The sequence below is a fragment of the Agelaius phoeniceus genome, chromosome 2 (assembly GCF_051311805.1).
Source record: "Agelaius phoeniceus isolate bAgePho1 chromosome 2, bAgePho1.hap1, whole genome shotgun sequence".
Taxonomy (NCBI): Eukaryota; Metazoa; Chordata; class Aves; order Passeriformes; family Icteridae; genus Agelaius; species Agelaius phoeniceus.
The window spans coordinates 61,192,971-61,220,189 of record NC_135266.1 but is presented as its reverse complement, the minus strand read 5'-3'; the positions used below and the strand labels follow the sequence as shown (position 1 = coordinate 61,220,189).

The 27,219-nt window shown below is 39.7% G+C and overlaps 1 protein-coding gene across 5 annotated transcripts in view; it reads right to left on the bottom strand.

Moving 5' to 3' along the window:
- The window catches only part of AKAP11 (A-kinase anchoring protein 11), a 44,127-nt gene extending 17,298 nt beyond the window's left edge, over nucleotides 1-26,829 (bottom strand). For 2 of the 5 annotated variants that reach the window (XM_077173662.1, XM_077173664.1), the window contains exons 1-7: nucleotides 26,715-26,829; nucleotides 17,902-18,009; nucleotides 12,396-12,512; nucleotides 8,840-8,887; nucleotides 7,280-7,414; nucleotides 6,169-6,433; nucleotides 1,059-5,715 (exon numbers count right to left, since the gene is read on the bottom strand). In XM_077173662.1, the coding sequence (XP_077029777.1) occupies nucleotides 1,059-5,715; nucleotides 6,169-6,433; nucleotides 7,280-7,414; nucleotides 8,840-8,887; nucleotides 12,396-12,512; nucleotides 17,902-17,961 (5,282 nt within the window). In that variant the 5' untranslated portion in view covers nucleotides 17,962-18,009; nucleotides 26,715-26,829. The remainder of the gene's footprint in view (nucleotides 1-1,058; nucleotides 5,716-6,168; nucleotides 6,434-7,279; nucleotides 7,415-8,839; nucleotides 8,888-12,395; nucleotides 12,513-17,901; nucleotides 18,010-26,714) is intronic. The other 3 variants (XM_054654907.2, XM_077173663.1, XM_077173661.1) reach the window with 2 other exon arrangements.
- Between the last annotated feature and the right edge of the window lie 390 nt (nucleotides 26,830-27,219).

The following is a 27,219-nucleotide window of genomic DNA, read 5'->3' as shown; positions in this document are numbered from 1 at the left end:
GTCACAGCAAAATTCTAATAACGCTTCCTTGCCCCAAATTTAATAATAAACAGTATCTCTTTGAACCCTGCATTTTGTTGTTGGCATATTCTAATTAGAATTTTTAAATAAAAGTGTCATCTTTGATACCATAGGTACAGAAAAACATCACCACATGACTTTTCTTTAGTCACACATCAAGTAAAGACTCAACCCTGTTGTGCAAAGACCAACAATATACTCAAGAGCACTTTTATGCTCTTAGTATTTATGTGTTTCATATCAAACCTTGAAAATTTAGTTCGGTCCCACTGTAAATATTACTTCAAAATGAAAAAAAAAGGGTACGGATTCCTCTTGAACCTGAAAAGATTTCACTATGATCACAGCACAATCAGTTTGAGGAAACAGTTGTTTGCAACAGATTTACTGTGGAAAATATTTCCTATTTATAAGCCTAATAAAGGAAACAGTATGTTACTCTTTGCTAAATACACAAGAATTTCAAAGTCAATTCCTTTGTTATTGTATTACCATTTTATAAGCTAAAGCGTAGTTTACTAAGTTGCTTTTTCTTAAAGTAACAGGTTATTTTTCTTTTGCTTTTTTTCCTAGTAGTAAAGACACTATCCCAACACAGCCATAATAAAAAATGAAGTCTTCATACTACAAAGCAATGGCTCATTTGACCAGCATCAGATGTTGAAGAGGAAGTATGAACGGGAAACAACTTGGATTCTGTCATGGCTCATAGATAACAAAACCTGTAAGGATTAGTATGTACAACTATAGGTACTATTTTGAAGTTGAAGCAAAAAGTTCCACTTATTAGTAACCTACTAGAACATATGTGCTGACATACATAGTATCCTTGATTTCAAGCTCACATAGATGGAAAAAAGCTTTTTTTCCCTAGTTCTGAGTAATTTAAATATAACCAGAAGAACAAAAAGAAAGCATTCAGAACATAAAGTGTATCTTTCTAAGAAAATATATCTAACATTCCTTCTGAGCACATATTTGTATTAACAATCCTTTTTCTGGTAAAAAATGCAACAATAAGAGAAAATTAATATTACCTTATGGTAACTGCCTGACCAATATTAGTCATAGCGGATGTCATTATTTCAGTAGTAAGGCTTTCAGCAAAACTGACTCCATCTTGTCCAATACCACTGTCAGCTGTCAGACTTGTGTAACTCAGCTCTCTTTCTGCTTTCTCTACGGCTGCAGTAGCCCCCTTGTCAGCAAACACTGTCCTCTGCTCTACATCAACGTGAATTTTGGGAATATCGAGCTGAAACACTCTTGAATTTTGACAGGCACCACCCAATCCAGAATGAAGAAAATGCCTCACTGGAATGCAGGATCCTTGTGCAGGTGGATGATGGGACATACTTTCTGTACAGTACCGATGTTCCTTCATACTGCAGCATCTACAGACAGTTCCAGGAAAAGGAGACAGTTTCTCAGTGTGCGAGAGCTTATCCCCATTTTTTCTGCTTTCAGCCACATGGAGAACAGCTGACTCTAAACTCATTTCTAGAGTATCATCTGCTACTTTCCTAGCATATTGTTCTATAGCTTGAATTATACCTTCACTGTAGCCATTTTCATTTATATTACCTGTACTATGATAGAGTTTATGATCTGGGGAGAAAGGAAGAAAAGTTCTAGAAAACCTTGTTTTAATGAGATCCCCTGTGACTTCATCAAACTCAGTCTTTTTATACAGACAGGAATCTGTGAGAGACTTCGGCAAACATGTTCCCGACATTTTCAGTTTCTTCCTGACATCACAAGTGATACTGTGAGCAAGGGATTCAGAAAAATGTAACAACTCTGTACATTCCGTTCTCTGTGTGCAGACACTCCTCTCAAACATTTGACCTTCACAGCGATGAATGCTGCTTTTCACTTGCTGTACTGCATCTTTATTCCCTGCTTTGGTCAGCTCCAGCTTACCATTTACCTGTGCATTTTGCCCAGGAAATGTTTTTCTGCTGTATCTGAGTTTGGTTTTTCTAGCAGCTTGCTGCAAGCCTGATTTGATAGACCTGTAAGCAAGTCTGCTGGCATACTGATCCACCAGCAGCTCGGTGTTACCTCCTTCTCTTTTCAGAATGCGGATAACATGATCTGCGTACTCGTCAGTCACACTTTCACAGCTTGGGTACTTGGATGTCAAACCTGTCATGCCTGAACCCTGTGGTAAGGGAAGCCCACATGAATCTCTCTCCCCCAGCCACTGGTCCTGTACTGGGCCACACCATTCTTTTGAATTACCATCTTTATCGCCTTTACTCACATAAAAGCAATCCACCTGGCAGTTAACCCGCTTCAACCTCAACAGCTTGCAATGCCTTGATTTCACTACTTTCTTGGCCTCATTGATGACTTTTCCTGCCATATCACCTGCATAATTCCACAAGGAATTACATGTCTCTTCTGGGATACTTACAAATGCAGTATATCTACATCTTTTCTTTTGCATCCCTAACTGGGCCTGCCTGCCAGCTTCTCTTTCGTTAGTTTTATCACCTAAATGGGAAGCAGCCATTTCAGTCGCTACTGAAATTATGTGGCTAGCTAGGCTATCTGCATACTGAATTGTTTTGGCCGAATGCTCCCCTTTCTCAACAGGCACTTCAGAATGATCTTCATCTTCACTACTTTCCACTTCTTCAGAAAGCGACCACATGAGTTTCAGCATAAATTCCTCATTTTCCAAAGAGTCATGTTCAGTTTCAGATGAATCAGCAGCGGATGGATTGTAGGGTGTAGAAGGTGGTGTTGCAGGTGCAAATTCCTTTGCTAATTCTCCCTTGAGTTTCTTGGACAGTTTTCTTAGATTCCTTTCAGAACTACCTTGGCATGGTACTAGAGGAGTTGGTGGGGGTGTGTCGGGCATTAAACAGGTATTCCCATGTTTCAGGCTTGATTTTTCTTCCATCTGCAAAGCACCTTCACTGCCAAACATCTCTGAAGGCAAGCTATTTGCATGCAGAAAACAATCAGTCTGCCTGTAATTCAAAGCTCCTGCTGATGGTTTCTGGGTATCACTTTTTTTGGAAGGCTTGTTTAAGCATGTTATTGAACAGCTTCCTGTGTCAGTACAGTCCTCTAGAACATGCCTAGCAAAAGTCACAGTGGAACAAGGCGGTGGTGATTTTGAAGAAAAATTGTTTCCTTTTTGTTCTTGCCAACAATCTTTAGATTCTAAAATACACTGAACAGAATGAGTTGGAGTAAGAAATTTACATGGATTATTCAAAGGCAACTGTTGTTGTTCCACAATTATAGAAACATTACTTTGTTTCTCAGCCTCTTGCTTCTTTATCACACATTGTTCTTTTCGATTGGTATCTCTGTAAGCCTGTGAGCTCACATTACATGTTAAATTCTCACTGGTGTTGCATAACACAGTTTTACTTTCTTCCACAGATTGTTTTATGACATATTTGGCCAAATGATCTGCAAACATGCTCTTGGGAGTGTCTTCACCAGTACCTTGCACATTAGGTTTTTTATCTATTACTCTTCTTGTTAAAAAATCTGAATACTCTTCTACTGCTTTTGTTACCCTAGATGAAGTTATGGTTTCATAAGCTTCATTTACTATCATATCTACCATAGTTCCAGAGAAAGTATTAATGCCTTTTGACCCACTTGTTAATTCTGAATTATTGTTCATTCCAGATCTGTTGTTTGTTAGTTTGGTATCGTTCTGGTTACAGAAGAGGGATGGAGTACTTTCCGTACTTTGACTGTGATCCGAAGTTAGATAAATATTTCTGAAAGAAGCAACTTCCTCCTCTCTCGTTCTGCTTGAGAAAAATGGATGAGTGGAGTCTTTGAATATTTTTGTACTGTCCTCAGCATTTGGAACAGTGGATACTTTCACTTTGTAAGCATCAGAGGAAGCCTGCTGCTGACAAAGGGCTCTTCCAGCTAAGGGCACAGGTATTGAACTCACAACACCAGAGGTACAAAATAGAGCCTGCTGTACTGTATATTCCTTCTTGGAGTCTTGGATTGGCTTTTGTGCTACCCTATCATTAAAATTAGGAGAAACTGTGGAAGTCTGTGTTGACTCTAACATACTTTCTGCACTTACATATTTGATATTGTCCATGGAAACACTAATGGCTGCTTGTGTTGTGAAGGTCACATCAACCTGAGATAGTTCAATAAATGCCTCCTGAATGACAGATTCAGACAAATCTCGGGCATAGGATCTTACCACTTTGTTTTCATAATCAAATGATGAGGACTGTGCAGTAGGTGTTGATGGATATGAAAACTGGCATACTTCCATGATTCCTTCAAACACAAGTTCTTCAGCGAGATCTGCTGCAAACCGTGCAACAGTGTTGTTAAATATTTGTTTCTTTACCTGACGCAATTCTTTCAAAGCACCGGTTATAGCTTCGCTCACCAAAAAATTTGCTATGCCATTAATGGCACGCTCCTTCAGTGAGATTGCTCTACGTCTTCCAATCTCATAAAAAGCCATTTGAAAGACTGAAGAAGTTAACCTAGCAGCCAAATGGCAAAGTGCATTTGTGCATGAAGAAACACCTTTTTGGAGGTCCTTAAATGCACTGCCAAAACTTTTTTCAACCAATTCAGTTGCAAACTTTTGAATGCTGTCTCTTATCATTAGTGACTTATGTTTAGATTTTGTTTGCTTCTCTGGTTCCTTACTAGTTTTCATTTTGAGATCTGTAGCTTGCCGCCTCTTCTCTTTTAAAGTCACCCTTTTGTGTTTTGAATCATTCTCTGCACACGTTTGTTCTGACGAGGACTCAGAAAAAAGAACAGAACCCAGTATTTCACATGAAACACTGTCAGCATATGCTGAGTAGCTGTTATAGGCTGCACCACGGTGACTTTGACCTGTCCCCTCTCTGCCAAAATTAATTCGACACAGGCATTCAGAGGAACCGCAGCTCCCCAGGGGGCTGAAGGCTGATGTTCTAATGGGGCTGAAGAAGCCTCCATTCTCCTCCCCTGATGTTCTAACGGGGCGAGGGGAATCCGGGACCTCGAAGATGCTGCTGTACGGTGACTCCGGCTTACGAGGAGTTGGCTTCTTTACATTGGCTGGCAGAGTGGGACGATCAAACTTGAATTTCTGAGGGTTCATTGCAATGCTTGCAGAAGACAATTTTTCATGTGCAGTCCTCCTTTTCTGGGCAGGATTCCCTAGGATGGGATCCCTAATAATTTTACAGGAGTTTTCCAAGGTTTGTTCCAGCTCATCAAACTGATCAAAACTATCAAAAAATTCGCTCACTTCTGAGTCTGAATCCTCTATACCATCTTTTACTACTGGAATTTTTGGCAGCTGAAGTTTTGCCTTCAAGCTTTTTTGATACCCTTCTTCATCTAAGAAGATGATGGGGCTTGGGCTGGAGCAATCTGATTCAGAGGATTCAGCTGGAGAGGAAGAAAACAATGTTTTACGTAAAAAATTAACACCTTGATCAGAAGGATTATATGGCTTATAGAAACTCCTTTGTATCCAGGGATCAGAAATTGAGGTTGTAACTGAATTCTTTACTGAGGACCGCTCCTTAAGTCCCAAAATATCTATCAAAGTAGAACATCTGGCAGATGATTTTCGACGTGCAGAACCCACAACAATCTTTGAGTCAACAGCTTCTAAACATTGAGCAGGGACAGTCTGTGAAGCAGCATCTCGATGGTTTTGAGAAGAAAAGCTGCATGTACCTGAACAAAAAATAAAAAAGGTAAAAAGAGATTGCTTCAAAACCACGAATTTCCACAGAACTACAGCAAACTGAACAGATTATTTAATGGCAACTTCTGGGTTTACTATTGTTGCAAAATGCTAGCTCATCTTTCATGATTAAAGCAATCTTTCATTTTCTTTAAATCCTATTATACAAATCTAATCACTGACAAATTAATGTATCTTTTAGCAGATAAAGTAGAACAAGATTTTATTTGATATCCATCTGACACTGAGATTAGAATCTTTTGTCCATGAGTTGGAAAACTGCTGCGAAAAGAGCAAAAAAATAATTTTTCAATTGCATAATATCCCTTTACAAAGCATGATTAATGTAAAAATAAATTACAATTTATTTACATTTACTTTTTTATTAAATCCTAACAGCCTAAATTTCAAATACCAACTTCTACAAGTGTGCAAGAACTTACCAGCACTTGGTATCTTTGAAGGTTCGTCTTCCTCTAAGTGTTCAAAAGCAGTGACAAAATCATCCTCAATTGAAGAAACTGACTGATTGGTGTCATCATCTTCTCCATGGGTGGTCTCTGTTTGATGTTTTTGTGAAGAGTTGATTTCCACTGCATACCTTATGCCTGCAGTATACTTGCTTAGCAAGGTGAATATATAATCAGCTTTGATCCTTGGGAATGAAGGAGACAGTCTCATCACACAAAACACTTCAGGAAGCTGATTCTAGAAAAAGAGAGCAACAAGAAAACAAACACAGCAATCTTTAAGGGATTCATTCAATCCATTTTTATGAAGAGCAAATAATTTTAAAATATTTTAAATACAAGGAAATGAATTCAACAGTTTGTGTAGAGTGACAGCTAGAATGACCTCTTCATTTTTGTAAGGTCTGCATTCTGAATAAATCACTGCAATAATGTAACACAACCACGATTACATGTATCCAAGAAGCTATTAAAGAATTCATGATAAAAATTTGTGGAGGAACACAATATTTCAGAGCATGTTTATGCCATATAATATTTCAGTTTACAGGATATCTGTTTCTTCGAGGTACCTTTAATCTTATATGCAATGTTTGTAATTGGAAAGCATTTAATTAGCATGGTAGTAATAGGAACAATATAGAAATAAAAATAATAGAAATTTTGTCATTAACAGCATTTATAATTTTTTTTAAGAAAAGCGATCACTGAGTTTTATGAACACCAGACATTCCCTTAATGTTGGGCACCTCTGTTTCAACAAAAAAGTCTGCTGAAGATGAAAGCTATCTGAGCAGAGCAGAGATAGTTAAGTTGACGAATTTCATATTCTTCCCAAATTGCCAGTGAAAGGGACTATAGCCTACCAGAAGCACAGGATCAGCACCATAATTAAATATTTGTTAAGTATTTTCTGTAAACAATACAACACAGTTAATTTTCATGAAACAACAGAAATATAATATTAATACTACTGTGTTTAAGATGGCCCAAAACCAAAAGCAAGACAGGGTGTAATAAGGCTAAACTCTTCAGAAGGCAAAATGTAATGCTTCTGACATACAAGAAGACACAAAAATTTTACCTGATGTTTCATGACATAAGGTTTTGCCAAGCTTTTCTTTACGTCTTTTAGAAACACAGCCTCATTTTCTTTTAGTTTGCGCAACTGGAGAGATTTCAGAACATCTGGAAGCTCTACAGAAACAGTTGATATCTCCTGAATTTAAATAAAAAACATTGAGAATATAAAATCAAAAAAAGAGCAGGCAAATGACAATGGGGTTGATTTCATACCTCCCCTAAATCCTAACAGCAGCTAATTCTGGTAAAGTTTTTCTTTTCTTCCCTATTTCTTACTCTGTCCCTCACTTACTCTCTCAAACTGTGATGTAAAGCTTGTGTAAACAAGATTTAATTCAGTTCATACTTGGAGGATGCTTAAAAGTCATAAAGCAGAATCTTGAAAGTGCTGAAAAGCAGCTGCACATCCTACAAAATACCCAACTACATTGACCTCAGCTAATGATGGTTCTCAATGGATCTCTCCCTACATGATCTTTGTGTGCTTCATTGGAACAGTATTCCAGCTCCCTATCACAAAAACATGAGCAAGGCACTTCTTTAAAATGACTTTGGACAACCTTTAGATTTATCTAATACAGAAGAGGCCTACGAAAGAGTTCCAATTTTTTTCCAACAGTCCAAACACTACTGATCCCTATGGTTCAAAGCAAATCTCCATAAACCTGTTCTGTTCAACTTCCCCTACATTCCATCTAACTCTAAATGATCAAACAGTTCTTACCCATACTTGAAATAATGTCTAGTATTGTAATTTGAAGAATTAGCAACATTGATCTAATATGGAACACAAATGGATTTAAAGTTTCTGTTTTACATTTTAAAACATCAGGAAACTATTACAAGCAATGTCTACTAAGATCTAGAAGAGTAGAAACATGGAATTTTACTGTGAACATGTATGTTATGAATTATACTGATATGTAAATTGCACAGGAAGGCTAAATCTGTAATTTATGAAAATTGCACATCATAACTCTCTTAGTTTGCTACACTCCACCTTTTAAAATAATATTTCCTTTATATATATATATCTATATATCTAAATCTCCAGAACTACATCTTAAGGCATAACCACAATACTGACTTCTAAACCCCCCTCAGCAATTCACAGCTGGAAGTCAGATCAGTAAAGTTCAATTTAGTTTCACACATGCAACTGCACCATATCCATAAGCACAACTCAACTAAGGATAAGATAACAAACCAAAATACTGATACACACAATTTTTAACACCAACAACAAAACCCAAACCAAAAAAAAGCGCCCACAAAAACCACAAGCAACTGAGGCCCTTCCCACCCAAACATCCCCCTGCACTGTATTTAAGTTGTTCTAGAGCATGCTAATACAAAGACTGCCCAGGTAACATTGTAAATATATATAAAACACTGATTATCATATTAAAATAATTATTTTCAACCTTTCAATGACATTTGAAACTTAGGCTTCTAAATACTTAAGATACATATATTCGATTTATTAAACACCACATTTCCTCCATCTAAAAATCTAGGTGCTACTAAGAAATTTTCCAATATAGATAGATAGATACTGTACCTGCAAGTGAGCAGTTCCCATCCCTTCTGCAAAACCTATAAATGTAATCTGTAAAATAAATACAAGAGTACAGTGAAGTACAGTACTTTTTTTAGTTTCCTGCAGATATTTAATAGTTTAAAATTCAGCAGACTTTAAGTTAAAGCTTCATTCTACTGCCACAAAACCAATACCTTAGGGCAGCACAGCTTACTCAAAGAGCAGCACACAGTCATACATAAAGAATGGTAATGCTATACTATTTGACTGAGAAAGGTCAGATCAGACTGAAGAGCATACACAAAATTTCAAACTCACTACACAGGAATTATTCTAGTGGCTGGTATATACAGAGCAGCACATACATGCCTCATTACATCTGTTAAAATAAAGATGATTTTGCAGAGATCAGTGCTTATCCGTCCTTGCTTCAGGCTGGGCACGTATAAAACAGTTTCAGTCTGAAATCTGTCCATGCTGATAAATTGTTATACATTTGGATATACTGAATAAAGCATAATGCCATTATGCAATTTACCATGTAAATTGATTAGCCTGAGGCCAAAACACAACAGATTACTTAAGCCACATGTTTGCATGCCATTGCCAAGTAAACAAACCCTAAGATAAAAGAATTAAAATATTCAACCGATCAAAAAAAAAAAAAAAGGTCTTGTCAGACTCAGGAACCTAAAGTATGCCAGAAATAACAGTTTTACCTCAGTTTTTTGTGCTTGTGGACAAGTGAGATATTTTACCACATCTTGTCCCTCTTTTCTGTCTACAGGTGTTTTGTACCATTCAAAACAAACAGACTGAAGCGAGTCAGTCATTGCTCAAACTCTGCTTCATACATCAGATTTCCTTAGTTTTCATTTATTATTTCCCTAACAACAAATCCAGAGGCCATCTGCATACTCAAAAAAAAAAAAAAATCAAGACATTTATTTTCAAAACAAGGCTGTCAGAAAATAAGCTTTGCTTCCATTTTGTAGATACAGAATAAAGCACAGAGACTAAATACATCTTCCACTGATGTTTGAAATTTAGTTTTATATGCTTTCCATTTTTTTCAGAGCACTATGCAATAGACTGATTTTTAAACCATAACTCAGAAATTTGCAGCAGCTACTCCAGTTAATCCAAAGAATATCACTATATTTATATTGATATATTATTACTGGTTCAGCTACCTGCTTGTACATACACAGAAATTCTGTAAGTGAGGAAAAAGAGCTCTGTAAAAGCTACAAAAAAGAAATGGCCAGAGTTCTATTTTGAACTATTTTGAACTATTTTGAACTATTTGTGCTTCGAATTTGTCCTTTCAAAGTGTGAGTAAAAAAAGAAACCCCAAATTTTATTTTCAACTGAAATCATACTATGAAAAATTCTGTCTTGTTTATTTCATAGGGTTTCATGCTGGAAAAAAGATCTTATTCTTCCAGTTAATATCTTCCTGCTTAAATCCACTTATCCTTATGTCAGGTATGACAAGATCATAAAGAAAATAATGCTTCACCACAGCATTCCAAATAGCTCCATACAAATTACACATCTGCAGCACTGAATTCACTGTGTTAACTGTGAAACAATCCTGTTTGAGCAACGTTACTCTTCAACTCCTACACCTTCTCTTCAACTCCTACACAATTCATCTGCACAACATCTGCAAGACATTCTTCAACTTCTACATTTTTTATCTGTACAGTATGAACTTCTATCAGCACAATATTAACTGAATTACTCCACAGAAGGGGCAAAATATCAAACAATTTAAGCTACTTGGGAAAAAAAACTAGTTCTCTGAAGAACATTTTGAGAAGCTCTAGAGTTTGTTGCTGTTTGGGATTTTTTGGCAGTTTTGCTTTGTTTTCTTTAACGGGTGTTTGTTTTTTGTCTTCTTACATGCCCCTTCCTCTTCCTCAAGATAATGATTCCAACCCTTATCTTCTCCCATGGGATAACTCATTGTGAGAGACAGGGCAGTGAGCAGGAGTCATAGCTTCACACAAATGAAGGGCAACATTACACTGTGAAATGAGCAGACAGCTGTCAAAGAGACCACTACTGAATCTGTCTGTTTTTGTCTTGATGACAAGGCTAATCTGGATCTCTTTATTGTGGTCAAACAATAGCTTTCAAAGAAAAAAAAATATCACCTTTTAATACCTTGAACATGTCAGAATATATCAGTTCAAAAGTTGTTTGAGTAGGCCAAGGAAACAAAAAGGTCATCAGTAACACAAGTCCTGTCTTTAAACTAAAAACAAGTGTATGAGACACTGTATTCGAAGGCTATCTTAAGCCATGGCTACAAAGGAAATGGTACAGGAAGACCTAAATTCTGGTTTTCTCAAGTCTGAGTTCTTCTAACATCATCTTCCATATAAGTATCTTTTTCCTGTATTTTCATAAGAAAAAAAATACCTGTTCTGTGACAGGATATTGACCCTCTTCCATTTCAACCAGAGGACTCCTAATTGCTTGATCGCAAAAGGTAACTAAATATAGTCAACTATCTTTCTCCACAGGGACCATCACTGCAGGCATATAAAACATGTTCCCAGCTATTTGTCAGGTATTTTCTACAAGACAAAAAAACCTTCATCGATTGTAAAGCATGGTCTGCTTGATCAGATAAAGATGAGGTTTTGCTCACACCTCCGCTGCATAGCTCTTCCTCCTTACCTTAATCTGTCACAGCTTTCATCCTTCACAAATTCAGTTTCTTGCCTGCTTCCCAAATGTCTAAACCCCTGACTGTATCCATTCAGTTACACAACCTCTGGTGTTATCCAAGCAACCCTAACTCATCAATCTGCCTCTTGCTACTGCTTATGCAATTATCAGTCTCCCCTAATCACTTCCTCAGTTGTCTTTGCTTCAGCTCTCCCTATCTCAGCTTCTCTGCATGGCCTGTTCAGGTCAGCCTCTCCTTCTCTAAGCTCCTTGTCAGATCTGTCCACTACTAATTAGAAGTCTTGTAAAACCCATAACACAAGATACATGGTATACATTGCTTTTACTTTTTTCTTTTCCCTTTGGGGAAGTAGCTGTTAGCCTCGTAACTCAAATAGTTCTAGTAATTCCTCCTTACAGCTTCAGATTTACCTAGATAGTCCCACATCCTCTCAGGTCTACTTCATCCAGACCTTGTCCAGCTTTCAGACCATTCATAATCACATAAAATAAGTCTAGACCTGCAATTCTGAGGCTTCAGCTTTAATCTTCAGACCTCAATCAAAGTGTTCTGCTACTTTGTTAGGGTATCATCTACACAACCGTAATCACAGCAGTGCTCACAAATGCAGTACACCCAAATCATCTATTTACAAACCCTGGTTTTTCTAGTTTCACAAATCCTCCAAAGCAGAGAAATGTCACCTTGAAATGTTACAGCCTTTTTAGGACTTCAGTGACTAAATTCAAGAATGACAATAGGAGAATAGATTTTAAGGCAGTAACTTGCAGCATTGTTCCTATTTATTGTCCTGCAGCTCTCCATACTGCTTCAAGAGACATTGCTTTCTACCACAGCCACAAAATATATATAAGTGGGAATATTATGGCAAACCTCAATAAAATGATCTTGCTCTTCCTGATTTAAGCATTCCTCTGCTGATACATTGCATAATTCTTTCCTGCTGTGTAGCAGTGACTTCATAGATTGCAGGATACTTTCACCAAAACTCTGAAAAAAAAGAAAAAAAATTTAAGAAAAAATACATGTTCAGTTTCAGATAAGTGGTCCATCCATCTGTTCTCTGCTCCCCACAAGTTTTGCTATTCTGATTACTATTTCAAATTATTTTGTACATAAATCACCAGGTTTGAAGTTTGAATTTACTTCAGGACATGAAGCTGAAGCAGGTACATTTTCTTCAAGCAATACTTTTATTCCAAAAGAGTTTGACATTCTGTATTTTAAAAAAAAAGGAAAGATGTGAACACACGGAAAAAAAGAACAGATGAATCTAAGAAGAAATTCAAATCCCATCTATTGCTTGCATTGTAGCCTCTATATGGAACTTTTCCATCATCTTTTCCCTAAATAGGATGAAAAGCAATTTTAGCCAGGAGAAGTAGTGGAGTGGCTTCAGAAGTCAGAGGAGAAGAAAACAAACAAACTAACTAAAACTCCCAAGAAAATCCACATACACTCTTTCCCATTCCATGAAGAATATAAAACAACTGTAACTAAATCCCATGTAAAAACTTCTTGTAACATTTCTTGTAATTACGCTTATGGTGACATGCAAGCACCCAGGGATGGCTAAAAAAGGCTGAAGAATCCAAGACTATTCCAGTGTAACAAAGCATAGCAGAACAAAAGAACCAACACTAGGAAGGCAAATAAGACTACGTAACAACTAAAACTAGTTCGCTCAGCTTGTAAAAAAGAAAGCATCATCTGAATTGTTTTTAGGAAGTTTTTAGGAAGCAATCTCTTATTTTAATTTAAAATTTTCATCTTCTCTACCAAATTGTAAGGTTAAGAAGACAAATAGGAACATCAGATGGTTAAAAATTATTAACCCAATAATTATTCTCTATAAGACTGCCCTGTTAAAAAATGACATGAGAAATCAGCATGTCCAACTTACGACGAAGTATTTCAAATTCGCCTAGCTTCTCAAACAACAGCAGAAGTGCTAGATAGCCAAATGTGGACAGAGAATTTCTGGTACTCCCACAACAAAAACAATCCCTTTATAGTAAAAAGTGATTTTACATATTACAGGTAAACCTCAATAAAGATTTTAATTTTTCTCTGTATAAAAAGCAGCATCAAATGCTACTGTGTTGAAAGCCAAATGCTACTATGTCAAAAGCCAAATTCAGGGGGCCAGTGTCATCGTGGTTATGCTCATGGCAACACAAAATTAGGAAAGCACTTCTAGAATGAACAGACAAAAGCAAAACAGAACTTCAGGATCTTTGAAACTGCCAAAATGCCTTTCAGAATACTAGCCAACAAGGCTCAGACTGCCACACTGACAGCCAAGGTCAAGTGACACCAAAGAAGTCAAAACAGTAACTTTTATAGAAAAGTAACAGCTGAACTATTTCATAAAGTATTTTAGGCAGTTATTGGGTCATTTGAAATAAATTAATGAAGTGCTCACCTAATTTCCACTTTTATCTATTCCCTTGCCCCTACATGTTTAGCTACAATTTGCTCCCACTTTGTACTTTCCTAAGAATGCTATGAGTGCCTTTCTCTGATTCTCTGGATCTTCCAAATTTACAGGAGGCTGCAATACCAATTGTTGCTCAAAGACTGTTCCCTGGTAATTCCTTCATTCATCTTGTACAAAAGTAATTTTTGAAGCCAAACAAGCATGTTGAAATGTCTCATTTTCAGCTTTTATAATAATTTAATCAGTCACAACATTCAAAATAGTAATTAGGGAAAAAAGAAATTCATATGACATGACTTGCTAATTTTCTGCAAGCCAACAGTGCTCCAGTTTGAGCACTGAAGGGATCATTGTTATTCTCTAGTTGGCTTTTCTAAAGCTGCAAACTGTTACACACACCTCATTTATATACAAGTACCTTTCCCTAGTTCAACATCTGAAAGGCAGAATGGGTAACTAAGAACCAGAGCATGGTATGAGGAACTACTGAGGTGAAGGACAATTCAACATTTTGGAGAATATAAAGTTGAAGTGGGAGAAGAAAGATGAAACAACTGGAAAAATCTCCCTAAGGTCTGGAAGGACCAGCATTCAAGACTATATGCAGTTCTGGTAGCCCATGGTGGAACTATACAACTGAGGAGATAAAATATCCATAGCTAAAATGAGGAGGAGTGAAGTGACGTGTTTTTCAGATCATATTAATGAATATAAAAAAACCTCAGAATGTGAAAATAATAACCATATGGAAATTAACAGCACACTACATACACAGAAGAAAAAATCCCATCTATCTCGACTTCTGTAGATCACCTAAATATATGAAGCATTAACAAAACCAAAGACAGAATTACCTAAAAGAGTTAGTTTTGGAAATGAAGACTTTGCCTGGATGGAGATAATAAAAGGAGGGTTTTGAGAAGAGTTGATATAGGTCAGTAAGCAACTTCTTCAAAATTCACAAGCTGGGAAATAAAATACCTTAATTGATTTCTTGATCATGGCATAGCAATGAATGAATGGTCTATATGATACTGCACTGAAAACAGCAAACATGCATCCTTTAGTGAAAGAACTGACATCAGAGTCACTGAGAAGGACATCCTGTGTAATTGCACATACAGTATTATCCACATGTAAAAAGAAGATTAACTCATAACAAGCAGAGAAACTAGGACTATGGAGGATAATCACTGGAATGCAGAGGCTTTCATACAGAAGCAGACTAAAACCTTAGTTTACACAGTTTCCAAAAACCAAGGCTAAAAGATCACCAATTGTAAAAAAATAAGAAAGGTGAACATCAGCAAAGGAATAGAAATTATTCAAGCAGAAAAATAAGGATATCCATAAGCAAACAGATAAAAATTTGCTGTGAGTAGCTTCAGCCTGAAATTTTAAAGTCTTAGTTATTACTGCAGTGTGGTTCAAAAAGACAAAAGCAGTAGGTTTGGGTGAAGGTGTTTTAAAGCCCTCATTAACTGAGAGGCTATATTTAGTAAGCTTTTGATATTCTTATCATTATCAAAATTGTGCTTGTGACAGCAGAGGACTGGACCCTGAATTTCAGAGAAATCCTTCTATCCAACAGACAGTGATGCAAGTTCTCTCACAATCCTGAACTAGAAGACACAACCACATTAAAAACTGAAAACTAGCAAGCTCTCAAGACTATCAGCTCAGTTTAGGTAAGGACAAGAGGTCATCTTCAATGCAATAATTTTTTTTTGTAAATACTACACTTCCAGTGTACATCAAAATATGGGCAAAGAACACCCAAGCAATCTGTAAAGCTCTACTTGGTAGGCCTCTAGGACTTAGTATTCTTTCCTCACATAAATTCTTGCCAGAAATCCTATTTTATTCACAAGCACAGATTTCAAATTCACTAAGTTTTGCCAGGGGAAAACCAAAAATACTGTCAAGGTGTTCAGACATGAACAGTGGAAATTCTTGTCACACCTCGAGCTCAGCTAAGCAATTCAAAGATTTGCATTATTCCAGCAAATAGAGACATCATTATCAACAAATCCATCACAGTACACTGGAGGAGATATTTGGTCTCATGAAATGTTTCATAAAGCAACTGCTTTCTAATATTTCAAACAACCTTTATGATGCCACAATCTCCAGAGAAATGAAGTGCAGTGCTGGACAGTCACACTTCCTCTGCTCTTAAATAACAAAGCAGCTCTTCCTGATTTCATCTGCTCTAAGATTTAAAGGGACTGAATATTCTGAGGTAATTTTGTAAAAATAGAAACTAAGGCTTTAAATATGCACACCATAACTGTGCACTGACTTTTAAGAGCTACTACTGCAACAATTCCTGTTAGCTGTGACAAAGCATTACGAAGAGGACAGGAATCAGAGTGCAGTCTTCTGTAAATCAACAGAAGGTGAAATACAGTGCAGTTCTGACCACCCTACTGTCTGGCTCTAAGAGAATGGAAGTTCCACACCATAATCTAAATAGACACCTCACAGGTAAACATCAAGAGGAGGCAGCCAGAGATCAAAACAATGGAGTCTGGCTGCAGGAAGATGCAGAATTCTGCAGGAAGGGTTGAATTAATGTTTCTAGAACCACACAGTCCGGAATGCTTAATAGCAATTGATGAAGCACTTCACAGCAGTAATATTTTAAGCAACTACTAGAATCAGTGAGGAATCACTGGTCACTGTCATTACTAGGGAGATGCTTCTGTAACACACAGGTCTAAGAACCTGGTGGGGCAGGGAGGGTGGTATTTGTTTTGTTTAGTAAATTGAAACAGAAAAACAAATAAAGGGCAGACTTTAAAAGTCTTTTAAAAGTAAGTTTATGTTAAGGTTAACGATGCAAAATTACTTCACTGTAGTTGAAGATCTCTATTTGAGCTGGAGAGTCCTCAAAAACCATTAAAATTCAAGGTTTTATACCACATGTCTTAAAGTGAAAGATTATCACCCATAATTAGAAACTGCTTAAGAGATGGCAGTTAACATTCCATGTCAGGACCTGGAACAACTGACTACCAGCCTCGCTGTCTTACAGCACCTTCCCTCTGCCATCACAAACAGGACATATACCACAGACACTGTTTCTTTAAAACAATAAAATCTGCTCCTGAAATAAAATAATGTAATTTTCATGTGATAGGACACTTCCTTGCTCAATTTCTCCTCTTACTGTTGCAGCAACTTGCAAATAAGGAAGGTATTAATAGCCAAAGAAGACCTAGAAAATTACTCATCTGTGTTCAACTACCTGGAGAAATACGATTAGATAAATAAATTTCTTCCTTCAGGATAAACTGCAACTTTCACTTTATTAAGTGCTTATAGAGGTTGCAAAAAAATTTTAGGAACAGTATTTATGTTCTCCAAGTTGAAGTGACAAAATTTTAAACAATAAATAAACTTAATTCAATATTAGAAATCCCCCCTAATATTTTTTGTAAGTGCTAGATATATTTTCTTTTTCACCAAGGCATTTCCTAAATGTTCATGCAAAAACAAGGAGAAACCAGACAGGAACCAAGATCTAAGGATATTACAAGTAAGCCCTGAAACAGGCTTCATAGAATTCAATAAGACTATGCAGTCGTATTTTAAATTATTACATATAAACTCAAAAAATCTGCTCTAAAATAAAAGCTATATTCTAATAAACAAGGTGAATTCCAGGAAATTAATACATCACAATTTTATCACATCATCTTGAAAGACAAAAGCATTTCCTTAAATGATGCTGTCTCTCAGTTCAATTACACTAAATACACCAGAATGCAGAGCAAAAGCAATTTCTTTGTCTCCTTGAAACATCAAACAATCAAAATTAAAACATATTAAAAAAAACCCACCAAAAAAAAACAAAACAAATAAACCAGTTCACTTGCTTCATTATTACATGGAAAAGCTCAGAAATACTTTTTTTATTTAAATACAGATAATTACCTTTTCAACTGATATTCTTGATTTCATGTGATTGCCCTGAGCCCTGGCGTACGTGTCCATGATCTTACCAATCTTGGTATTCAATGACAGATGTCAGCTCAAAAATGCCTGCAAAAAACATTTATATTTGATTAATTTATATATACGCTAATATTTATACTAAATATTATTTATATTTAGTATAAACTTTATATATACGCTAATATTTATACTAAATATTAATATTTATACTAAATTTATACTTGATATATATATACTAATGGATAAATATACCCATTTAGTTCACATCCACTCTAAAAATGCAAGTAGACAAAACAAGACCCAATAAAAACAATTAAAAAGCATTTGAAGATTAAACAGCACACCATCCATACTGACAGCTGCCTTTAAAAAAGTACTGCCTTAATGACCTTCAAAATCAGGCATGAAATGCAGAATGCAGACACTTAGCAGTAAGGTTCACTGTTTTTCTTTAACTGGAATTTCAAGGCTGCACTGGGGGTGGGGAGGAACACTACATTAAATTTTGATTCACTGTCGCTCATATGCTGGCAGGTTTTTCAGTGGGTTCCTGTACAATACAACGCACTGCAACCACCCTTTAACAGTCTCGGGAGGCAAATGCACAACCCACCCACTGTGGCAGCCAACGGGCCCAGCCATGTCTGTCACCCTGGGCTACTACAGGCTAACATGGATCACCACTCTCCTTCCCTGGTTCTGCTCTGGGCAGCCCAGGCTCTGATGGCAAAACACAGCAGACTACATGCATTTACCAGCACTCTCAACTGAGTAGGTCACAGGAGTTTCTGCTCTAATCAGCTGTCCTTATTTATCCTAAGTCTAATTCTAACAAGAAGAAAATAAAAAAAACAGCTATGAAGGTATTTTTTCAAGTTTCCCTCTTTAACCAGCAGCAATGGATCCAGTTTGTTTCATTCATCTTTGCATCCACCAAAATAGGCAATAAATATAGAGCATTAAGGACAGAAAGCATGTGGTGAGCTTTTAAGTTCTATGGAAGTTTTAATACTTCATCTTTTCCCATGGTCACACATTTCAAACAGGAAAAAGAACTCCTACACTATATAAAATAAATGAGGCAAGGAGCAAGTGCATGTAAAAATTACTGCAAAGATAAAGAAAGTAAACACCACGATATCAGAGTATGGGTCTTCACACAACTGACCAGACCGGTTTTGTCAATCTCATCTCAAGCACGTATTTAACCTTTATATGGGAAATAAAGTTTTATATGGGTTTGGTCTTGAGCATAAGTCACTTAAATATGAAGATCAGTAGTGTCATCAAGTAACTACCTTTCTCCACACCAGCACCTCTAAAAGTAAAACTTCTTCAAGAATAAAATAGCAAGAGATTATTATTAGGTACATCTGTAGCTACGAGATTATTATTAGGTACAATGTGAATACATTTCACTTTGATTTCTGCTTTCCTTTATAAAGATGAACTTGCTAGAATCTTAGAAAAGAGTTACACTTAGGCAAATAAACTGAAACATTTTCATCTCTAGACACAGCTTCTCTCCACTAAATATTTAAAGTTTGGAAACTTCAGACAATTACATGAAGCAGTCAGGTGCATGATCCACAGATTACAGATATAATATGTAAGTATAATAAATACAAATTAATTTCACAGTAAACTATGGATAGAAGACTAAACACAACAATGATTCTGCTAAAACTCACGTGTCTAAAATAAAAAAATCCACACAACAGTATCGGGCAATAAAAAGATATCCACTTCACCTGTCCCAATTGCTCTATCTTAAATGGCTAGTCCAGTAAAAATCCAAAGCATATTGGGGAAATACTCTTAGACACTCCTTTATCTAAGAAAAAGCCATCTACAGAAAAAGATGGGTTTTCACACAGATACTTCAGCTCGACATTTTTGGATGGATCCCTCCTTGCAGCAATTTTAACAAAGCCCAGCATAGCACGCCATGGAGATGACCTTTTAACCTTGCTGGGTGCTGCAGTGTTTACTCAGGTATGGCAGTTCACAGTTACACTGTAAACTGCCTTCAGGTTAAGTATTTTCCTGTGTCATCTGCTCTGGAGACCTGAACATCAACCTGTAGGGTCCCCTACCTATGAAATGAACAGACTCGTAAATCACAGTATGAAGACTGAAAAATCCTGGGCAGAAAACATAAAGGTTTATCACCATAACCCCACAATGTTTTATCTTCTCTGCAACCTGTCCTTCAGGACTTGAATAATACAGGTCCTAATATATACACCTATATTATACCACCTACAGCATTTCTGCTCTCTGTCATGCACTTCAGAGAAATCTGAAGAGTCCCACTTGTCCAACAATGCAGCAAAACCATATTCTTTTTAATATGTAAAATCATTATCCATTTTCAATACAACAATGGTTCAATCATGTGAGCAGTACACAAACATTAGCACTAACTGAAAAGGAAGTGAAAGCACTGACAATAAAGCAGCCTGGAAGTAGCTCATTTGTATAAATAAAACCTACTGTTTAAAATTGCTTTTACTTCTGGATATTGAATTTTACTATTAAATTTAACTTCCTCCTATTGTTTACTCAAAAAAGGGGAATCGATGGCAAAAGCATCAGATACAAGAGGAACAGGACTTTCCTGTTACTGAGTAACTATTGTCAGACACCAAAAAAAAAGGGAAAAATTGATCACACAACTAATTACTGAACACCCGTACCATCTTTCACTTTTTAGCAAGTTGCATCACCTTAAATGCACACAGCATGGGCAATACACAAGAGCAGTTGGAAGCCTCTGTGCTGCTAGGAAGCTACAACTTACCTGCCATTGCTGAAACTTGGAGGGAAAAATCCCACAGCTGGAGTGTGGCTGTGGACGGCTACAGGCTGTTAATAAAGAAGGCACAGGCTAGGAAGGAGTGGCTGAATGTTGCTCTCTACAGTAAGAAATGGAAAGAGTGTGAAGAGCTGTCTCTGAAGAACAGCTACAAGCAGGCTGAAAGCATATTGGCAAAAGAAACAAAACAAAGTATTAAGTCAACCTGGTGGTTGATCCAGGGAAGCCTTCCTGATCCAGCTACAGGAGGCATCATGCTCAAAGACTCTTCTCCTGCTGGAGGCCTTCAACCACCCTAAATTCTACTGAAAAAGTAGCACAGAAAGCTATTTTAGGAGGAGACTCCTGGAATGCATGGAGGATAGCTTCTTAAGACACATAATAAGACAATCTTGACCAGAAGGGATGCAACATGGGACCTGTTAGTCACCAACCTAAGTGATCTAATCCATGGCAACCAGATTGGTGAAAGCCTGGGCCACAGGAGTCACACATTGGTGGTGTTTGCAGCCCTGAGGGACATGGAACAGGGAAAGAGTCCGTTCAGGATCCTAAATTTTGGAACAGCACACTTCTGGCTGCTCAAGGAGCTAAATCCATAAGCTTCCCAGGAAACTGTCCTCAGGGATGTGAGAGAAGGACAGAGCTGGCAGGTCCTTAAGAACACTTTCCATAAAGCTGAAGAGATACCAATCCCTGGGTGTAAGAAATCAGGAAAGGAAGGCATGGGACTGGCACTGCTGAGTTGAGACCAAACTAAGAGCAGCAGAGCTCAAACTAAAGGGCAAGAAGGAGATGAACAGGCAGCAGAAGCAGGGACAGGTATTCTGGGAAGAGTACAAGGACACTGCCTAGTTTTGCAGGGATGAGGGTAGAAGGCCAAGGTGAGGCTGAGGCTGAACTTGGCAAGGGATGCAAAGAATAAGAAGGGCTTCTACAGGTATGTCAGAGAGAAATGGAAGGTCAAAGAAAATGCACTCCCACCAATGAACACAACTGGCAAACTAGTAACAACAGATGAGATAACTGAGGTACTCCACAACTTTTTTGCCTCAGTCTTCACTGGCAACCTTTCTTCCCACACCTCTCCAGAGGATGGACTGGAGGAGCAAAGAGAAGATCAGGTATGCAACCACCTGAGGAACCTGAACATACATAAGTCTATATGACCTGTGGAGACACATCCTAGAGTTCTGAGAGAACTGGCTGATCTAGTTACCAAGTCACTCCATTATATCTGAAAAGTCATGGCTGGAAAATGGGAAACATTGTATCCACCTTAACAAAGGGCAGAAAGGCAGATCCTGGGAACTACTGACCTGTTGGTGTCACCTCAGATCTTCTCTGTGCCTGAGAAGATCATGGAACGGATGCTCCTAGAAGCTGTGCTAAGACACGTGGAGACAGGGAAGTGATTCAGGACAGCCAGCACAGTGTCACCAAGGGCAAGTCCTGCCTGACCAGCCTGGCTGCCTTCTATGATGGGGTGATTGCATCAGGGGACAAGGAACGAGCTACAGATGTCCTCTATCTGGACATCCATAAGGCTATTGACACAATCCTCCATCCTTCTCTCCAAATAGGAGAGACATGGATTTGACGGGTGGAATGTTCAGTGGATAAGAAGCTGGTTGGATGGACCCATCCAGAAAAGAGTAGTCAACAATTCAGTGTCCAGATGGACACTGGTGCCAAGTGGTGTCCTGCAGCAGTTCACAGCAGGACCAGTGTTATTTTGTATCTTCATTAATGACACAGACCAAGTGAACCGAGGGCACCCTCAGCAAACTTGCAGATGACACCAAGCTGAGTGGTGTGGTTGACGTTCCTGGGGGATGGGATATTATCCAGAAGGACGTGGATAAGCTCAAGCAGTGGATCCATATGAAATTCATCAAGTTCAACAAGACAACACTCAAGGTCCTGTACCTGGGCTGGGAAAATTTCCAGTGTCGATACAAGCTGTAGAATGAACTGATTAAGAACAGCCCTGAGAAGAATGACTTGGGGGTGGTGGTGGACAAGAAGATGGACATGACCCAGCAACGTGCGAGTGCAACCCAAAAAGCCAGCCACATCCTGGGCTGCAGGAGGAGCCAGCAGGGTGATGCACCTGCAGTGCTGCATCCAGCTCTGTGGTCCTCAGCACAGGAAATACATGGACCTGCTGGAGCAGGTCCAAAGCAGGGTCACAAAAACGATCAGAGGGATGGAGCACCTCTGCTATGAAGACAGGATGGAAGAGTGGGAGTAGTTCAGCCAAGAGAAAGCTCTGGGAAGACCTTACAGAAGCCTTTCAATGTTTAACTGGGGCTTATAGGAATGACAGGGATGAACTTTTTAGCAACACCTGTTGTAATAGAACAAGGAGGAATAGCTTTAAATTACAGGAGGGTAGGTTTAGATTAGATACAAGAAATCTTCTACAATGAAGGTGGTGAGCCACTGACTGTCGGTGCCCCATCCCTGGAAACATTCAAGGTCTGGCTGGGCAGAGCTCTGAGCAACCTGATCTAGCTATAGATGTCCCTGCTCTCTGCAGGGTAATTGGACAAGATGGGCTTTAAAGGCCCCTTCTAGCCCAAAGAACTCTATAAATGTATAAACCCAGTTTTCCAGAGATGTGCTGAAGAACACTCTTCTCATCAGAGCATGTAATAAGCATTTAGCTAGCTTTTCCATGTGCATGTATCCTTGTTTGAATATATGTAAGAAGCAAAAATTAAATAATCAGCTTAAGAGAATCCAACAGGAAATTTGCCATGGATTTAATCTCTTTGTGTAAGTCTATCCCATGCCTAAATTTACTTTAAGTCAATGTGTATTGACAAACCTTAGCTGGCAGAAAAAAAAACAAACGTTATCTTTTTTCTGTAAATGTCCTGAGTAAATATCTTAAATTGCTGCAGAGGCATATGTGGATGTGCACACCTATGTTAAACACATACAGGTTATGACAAACTTGAATAAACTTAAAATATATGTAATATGGCATTATTAAAATTAAATTTCAAATAAAAGGTTCTAGCCAATGACAATAGTAAATCTATATTATGTTTTAAAAATGAGGGGTTTTTAGTAGTACTAGAGCAAAAATAGACATCTTTCTTTTAAAGAAAAAGTACTAATTTTTTTTTGTCTTCAGCACACAGACCTGAGTCAGCCTAGAGAACTCTGATGATGATTTGCAAAAGCCAGGCTTAGTGAAACACTGAGCTTTGAATGATTCATTCAAAATATGAAATTTAAAAATCCTTAAGAAAACACTCTTTTAGAATCACAAAATCATCAAGGTTGGAAGAGGCCTGCATGATTATCTAGTCCAATCACCCATTCCCTCCGGTCCTCTCACTGCAGGCATGGCAGAAGAGTCTGGCCCCCACCTCTCTACACCCTTGCTTCAGGTGGTTACAGAGAGTGATGAGATTTCCCCCATGTCTCCTCTAATCCAGGCTAAGCACCCTGAGACACTCCTCATAAGATGTGTTCTACCTTTTACAAGCCTTGTTGCCCTTCTCTAGATGTGCTCCAGTGTCTTAATGTCCTTATGGAACTGAGGGCCCAAAGCCAAACACAGGATGCAAAATGTGGCTGCACCAGTGCTAAGTACAGGGGCACAATCCCTGCCCTGCTCCTTTTGGCCACACTATTGCTGATATAGGCCAGAATGCCACTGGCCTTCTTGGGCCCCTGGGCACACCCTGGCTCATGTTCAGCTGCTGTCAACCAGAACTCAAGCCCCTTTCTACCAAACAGCTTTACAGCCACTCTTTCCCCAGCCTGCAGCATGGAGTGGGGTTGCTGTGACCCAAGTGCAAACCCAGCACTCAGCCTTGCTGAACGTCATACACTGACCTCAGCCCACTGATCCAGCCTGTCCAGGTCTCCATGTAGAGCCCTCCTACTCTCAATCAGATCAACACTCCCATCCAACTTGGTGCTGTCACCAAATTTACTGAGGGTGCACCCAATCCCCACGTCCAGATCATCAGTAAAGATGTTAAACAGGACTTGTCCCAGAACAGACCCCTGGGGACACCACTAGTGACTGGCCTCCAGGAGGGTTTAGCTCCATTCACCACCACTCCCTGGGCCCAGACATCCAGACACCCAGCTTTTTATCCACAGAAGAGTGGATAAACTTTTTATCCAAGCCATGAGCAGCCAGGTTTCCTACCAGGATGCTGTGGGAGATGGTGTCAAACTCTTTACTGAAGTCAAGACAGACACCATCCACAGCCTTTCCCTCATCTAAGTGGGTTACTTTGTCATAGAAGATCACATTGGTCAAGCAGAACCTTCCTTTTTAAAATCCATATTGGTTCGGCCTAATTCCCTGGTTTTCCTGCATGTGTATTTATAACCTTGCAAAACAATTGCTACTAAAAATCAAATTAAGCAAGACTACACTGACAACACAGGCAGAATAGTCTAATGGATCCTCCTCCATTTCTCATTTCTAATGATTTATCAGTTTCACTGATCAGGTCAGCAGTCTTGAAAAAGTCCAGGAATGAAACACAAGTTGTCTTAACCACAGCCACCCACAGGAGCACAACACATCAAAAGCAAAATACATCATTTATGGTAAACAATAATGACAGGCTGGGTCCTCTTTTTCTTGCTTAGTTTTAATTCTCTTTCATTGTATTTCTGTCATACAGAAGCAGCAATTTCAAAAGACTCAATCATTTTCTTCTCCTAGATCACTACTAGCTAGTCATCACCCAAAGTTTCCCCCCAGTCCTGGGTCTCAACTCTCAAACACTTCCTGGGAAAAAAATGTTACTTGATGTATTAGACATATCCACTGGTCTGGATTCTGTGGCTTATGCAATCAACTTTAAGTTTCTCTGCTTCAGTCTGTTGTGTATTTTGTACATAACAGAACCACACCAAGAGGGGCTGTTATTTTCTAAGCTACAGCACTTTCTCAATAAAACTTATTCCCACCTAGAGAAAATTTCACCAGAGAATACCTTGTTTAGTTCTCAAGGATTAATTAAATATAGGTGGTATCTACCACTAAAGTCTAACTGTACGATTCTGAAATAATCTCACAAACATGAAGCCATGTAAGACTCTTCCAAATGTAACCTGGATAAATTTCGAGCATTGTTACCATTTATTTCAGTATCACTGATCTTTTCCAGATACAATGTAAGTGGGATTTTTTACCTCCCCATCTCACTCTGGCAATACATCAGAGAGGAGAAGGCTGTATCTTTAAATACAGTTCAGATCTACAGTTCCCCCATTTTTTTCCCTTTTGCATATTGGATTTCTTTTGGAAACCAGAGAAAAGTACTTCGGTTGTAATAAGAGAGCCAAAGATAGCCCCTCAAAAGAGCCAAGAAAGCAAAGGAGGAACGCTCCTTGTTCCTCCTCCCTTGAGGGAGAAGAGGAACTGGGAGGAGGACATGCGGCGGGAGGGCGGGAGGGCGAGGAGACACTTCTACAGCGAAATGTCCAGAACAGGCTGAACTTACTTAACCCCTGCGCACCGACCACAACCCCAACAACGCAGGAGGGAACGCAAACTCACGGAGCCTCCGTGCCCCCCTACGGCTGCACCCGCACGAGTCAGTCAGTCCCCACCGGAGATGCGGACGGACAGACCCGGCCCAGGGGGACACCGAGGGCCGTGCGATAGCGAACCCTGCGCTCTCGCTCCTGGAGCCGAAGCGCTGCGTTGCCCCCTGCGCCCCTCGTGTCACCCCGCGCTGCCGTCCAGGGGGCCTCGGCCTCGCCCCGGGTGACCGGCGGGGCCGCGGGAGCTGCGCTGCCCCAGGGGATCCTTTCCCGGGAAGGGCGGCGCAGGATGCGCTTCCCCGGGAGCCCCCGGGCGACCAGTGGCAGCGAGCCCCGAGTGACAGGCCGCCGGCGGCGCCCCGCCCTGCGCCCGCGCTCCCCAGCAGGGCGGCCCGCGGGCGAGCGGCTGCAGGGGGTGGGAAGAAGAGCGGGCGCTCCGTACCTGTGGCTGTGGCTGTGACCAACGCCGCCTCCTCAGCGCCCGCCACCCGCGGCCATGGCCCCGCAGCGCAGCGGCCCCAGAGCGCCCGACCGGAGCCGCCGCCCCCGCCCCAGCCCCAGCCGCCGCGGGCCCCGCCCCCTCCGGCCCCGCCCCGCTCCGCCCCGCCCCCGCTCTCGCGACGCTTCCCGCCCAGCCCCGCCCCCGCAGCCCCCGCCGCCGCCGCCGCGCGCTCCCATTGGCGGGAAAGCGGCGGCCCCGCCCCGGAAGCAGCCGAGGCGGCGGCGGAGCGTATGCTGGGCCCGTGCCGGTCACGTCCCCAGAGGGGCCCTGCGATCCCTCTCCGTGTCCGTGTTCCTGTCCCGGCTCCTGCCCTGTACGTGTCCATGTCCCGGCTCCTGCCCTATCCCAGCCCCTCCACGCGGGAGTGCCCCGGCGCGGGCACGGCCCTTGCAAAGCCTCCGGGAGCCGTGTGCCTGCCAGGGGCGGGGCTGTTCCTCCCTGCTCC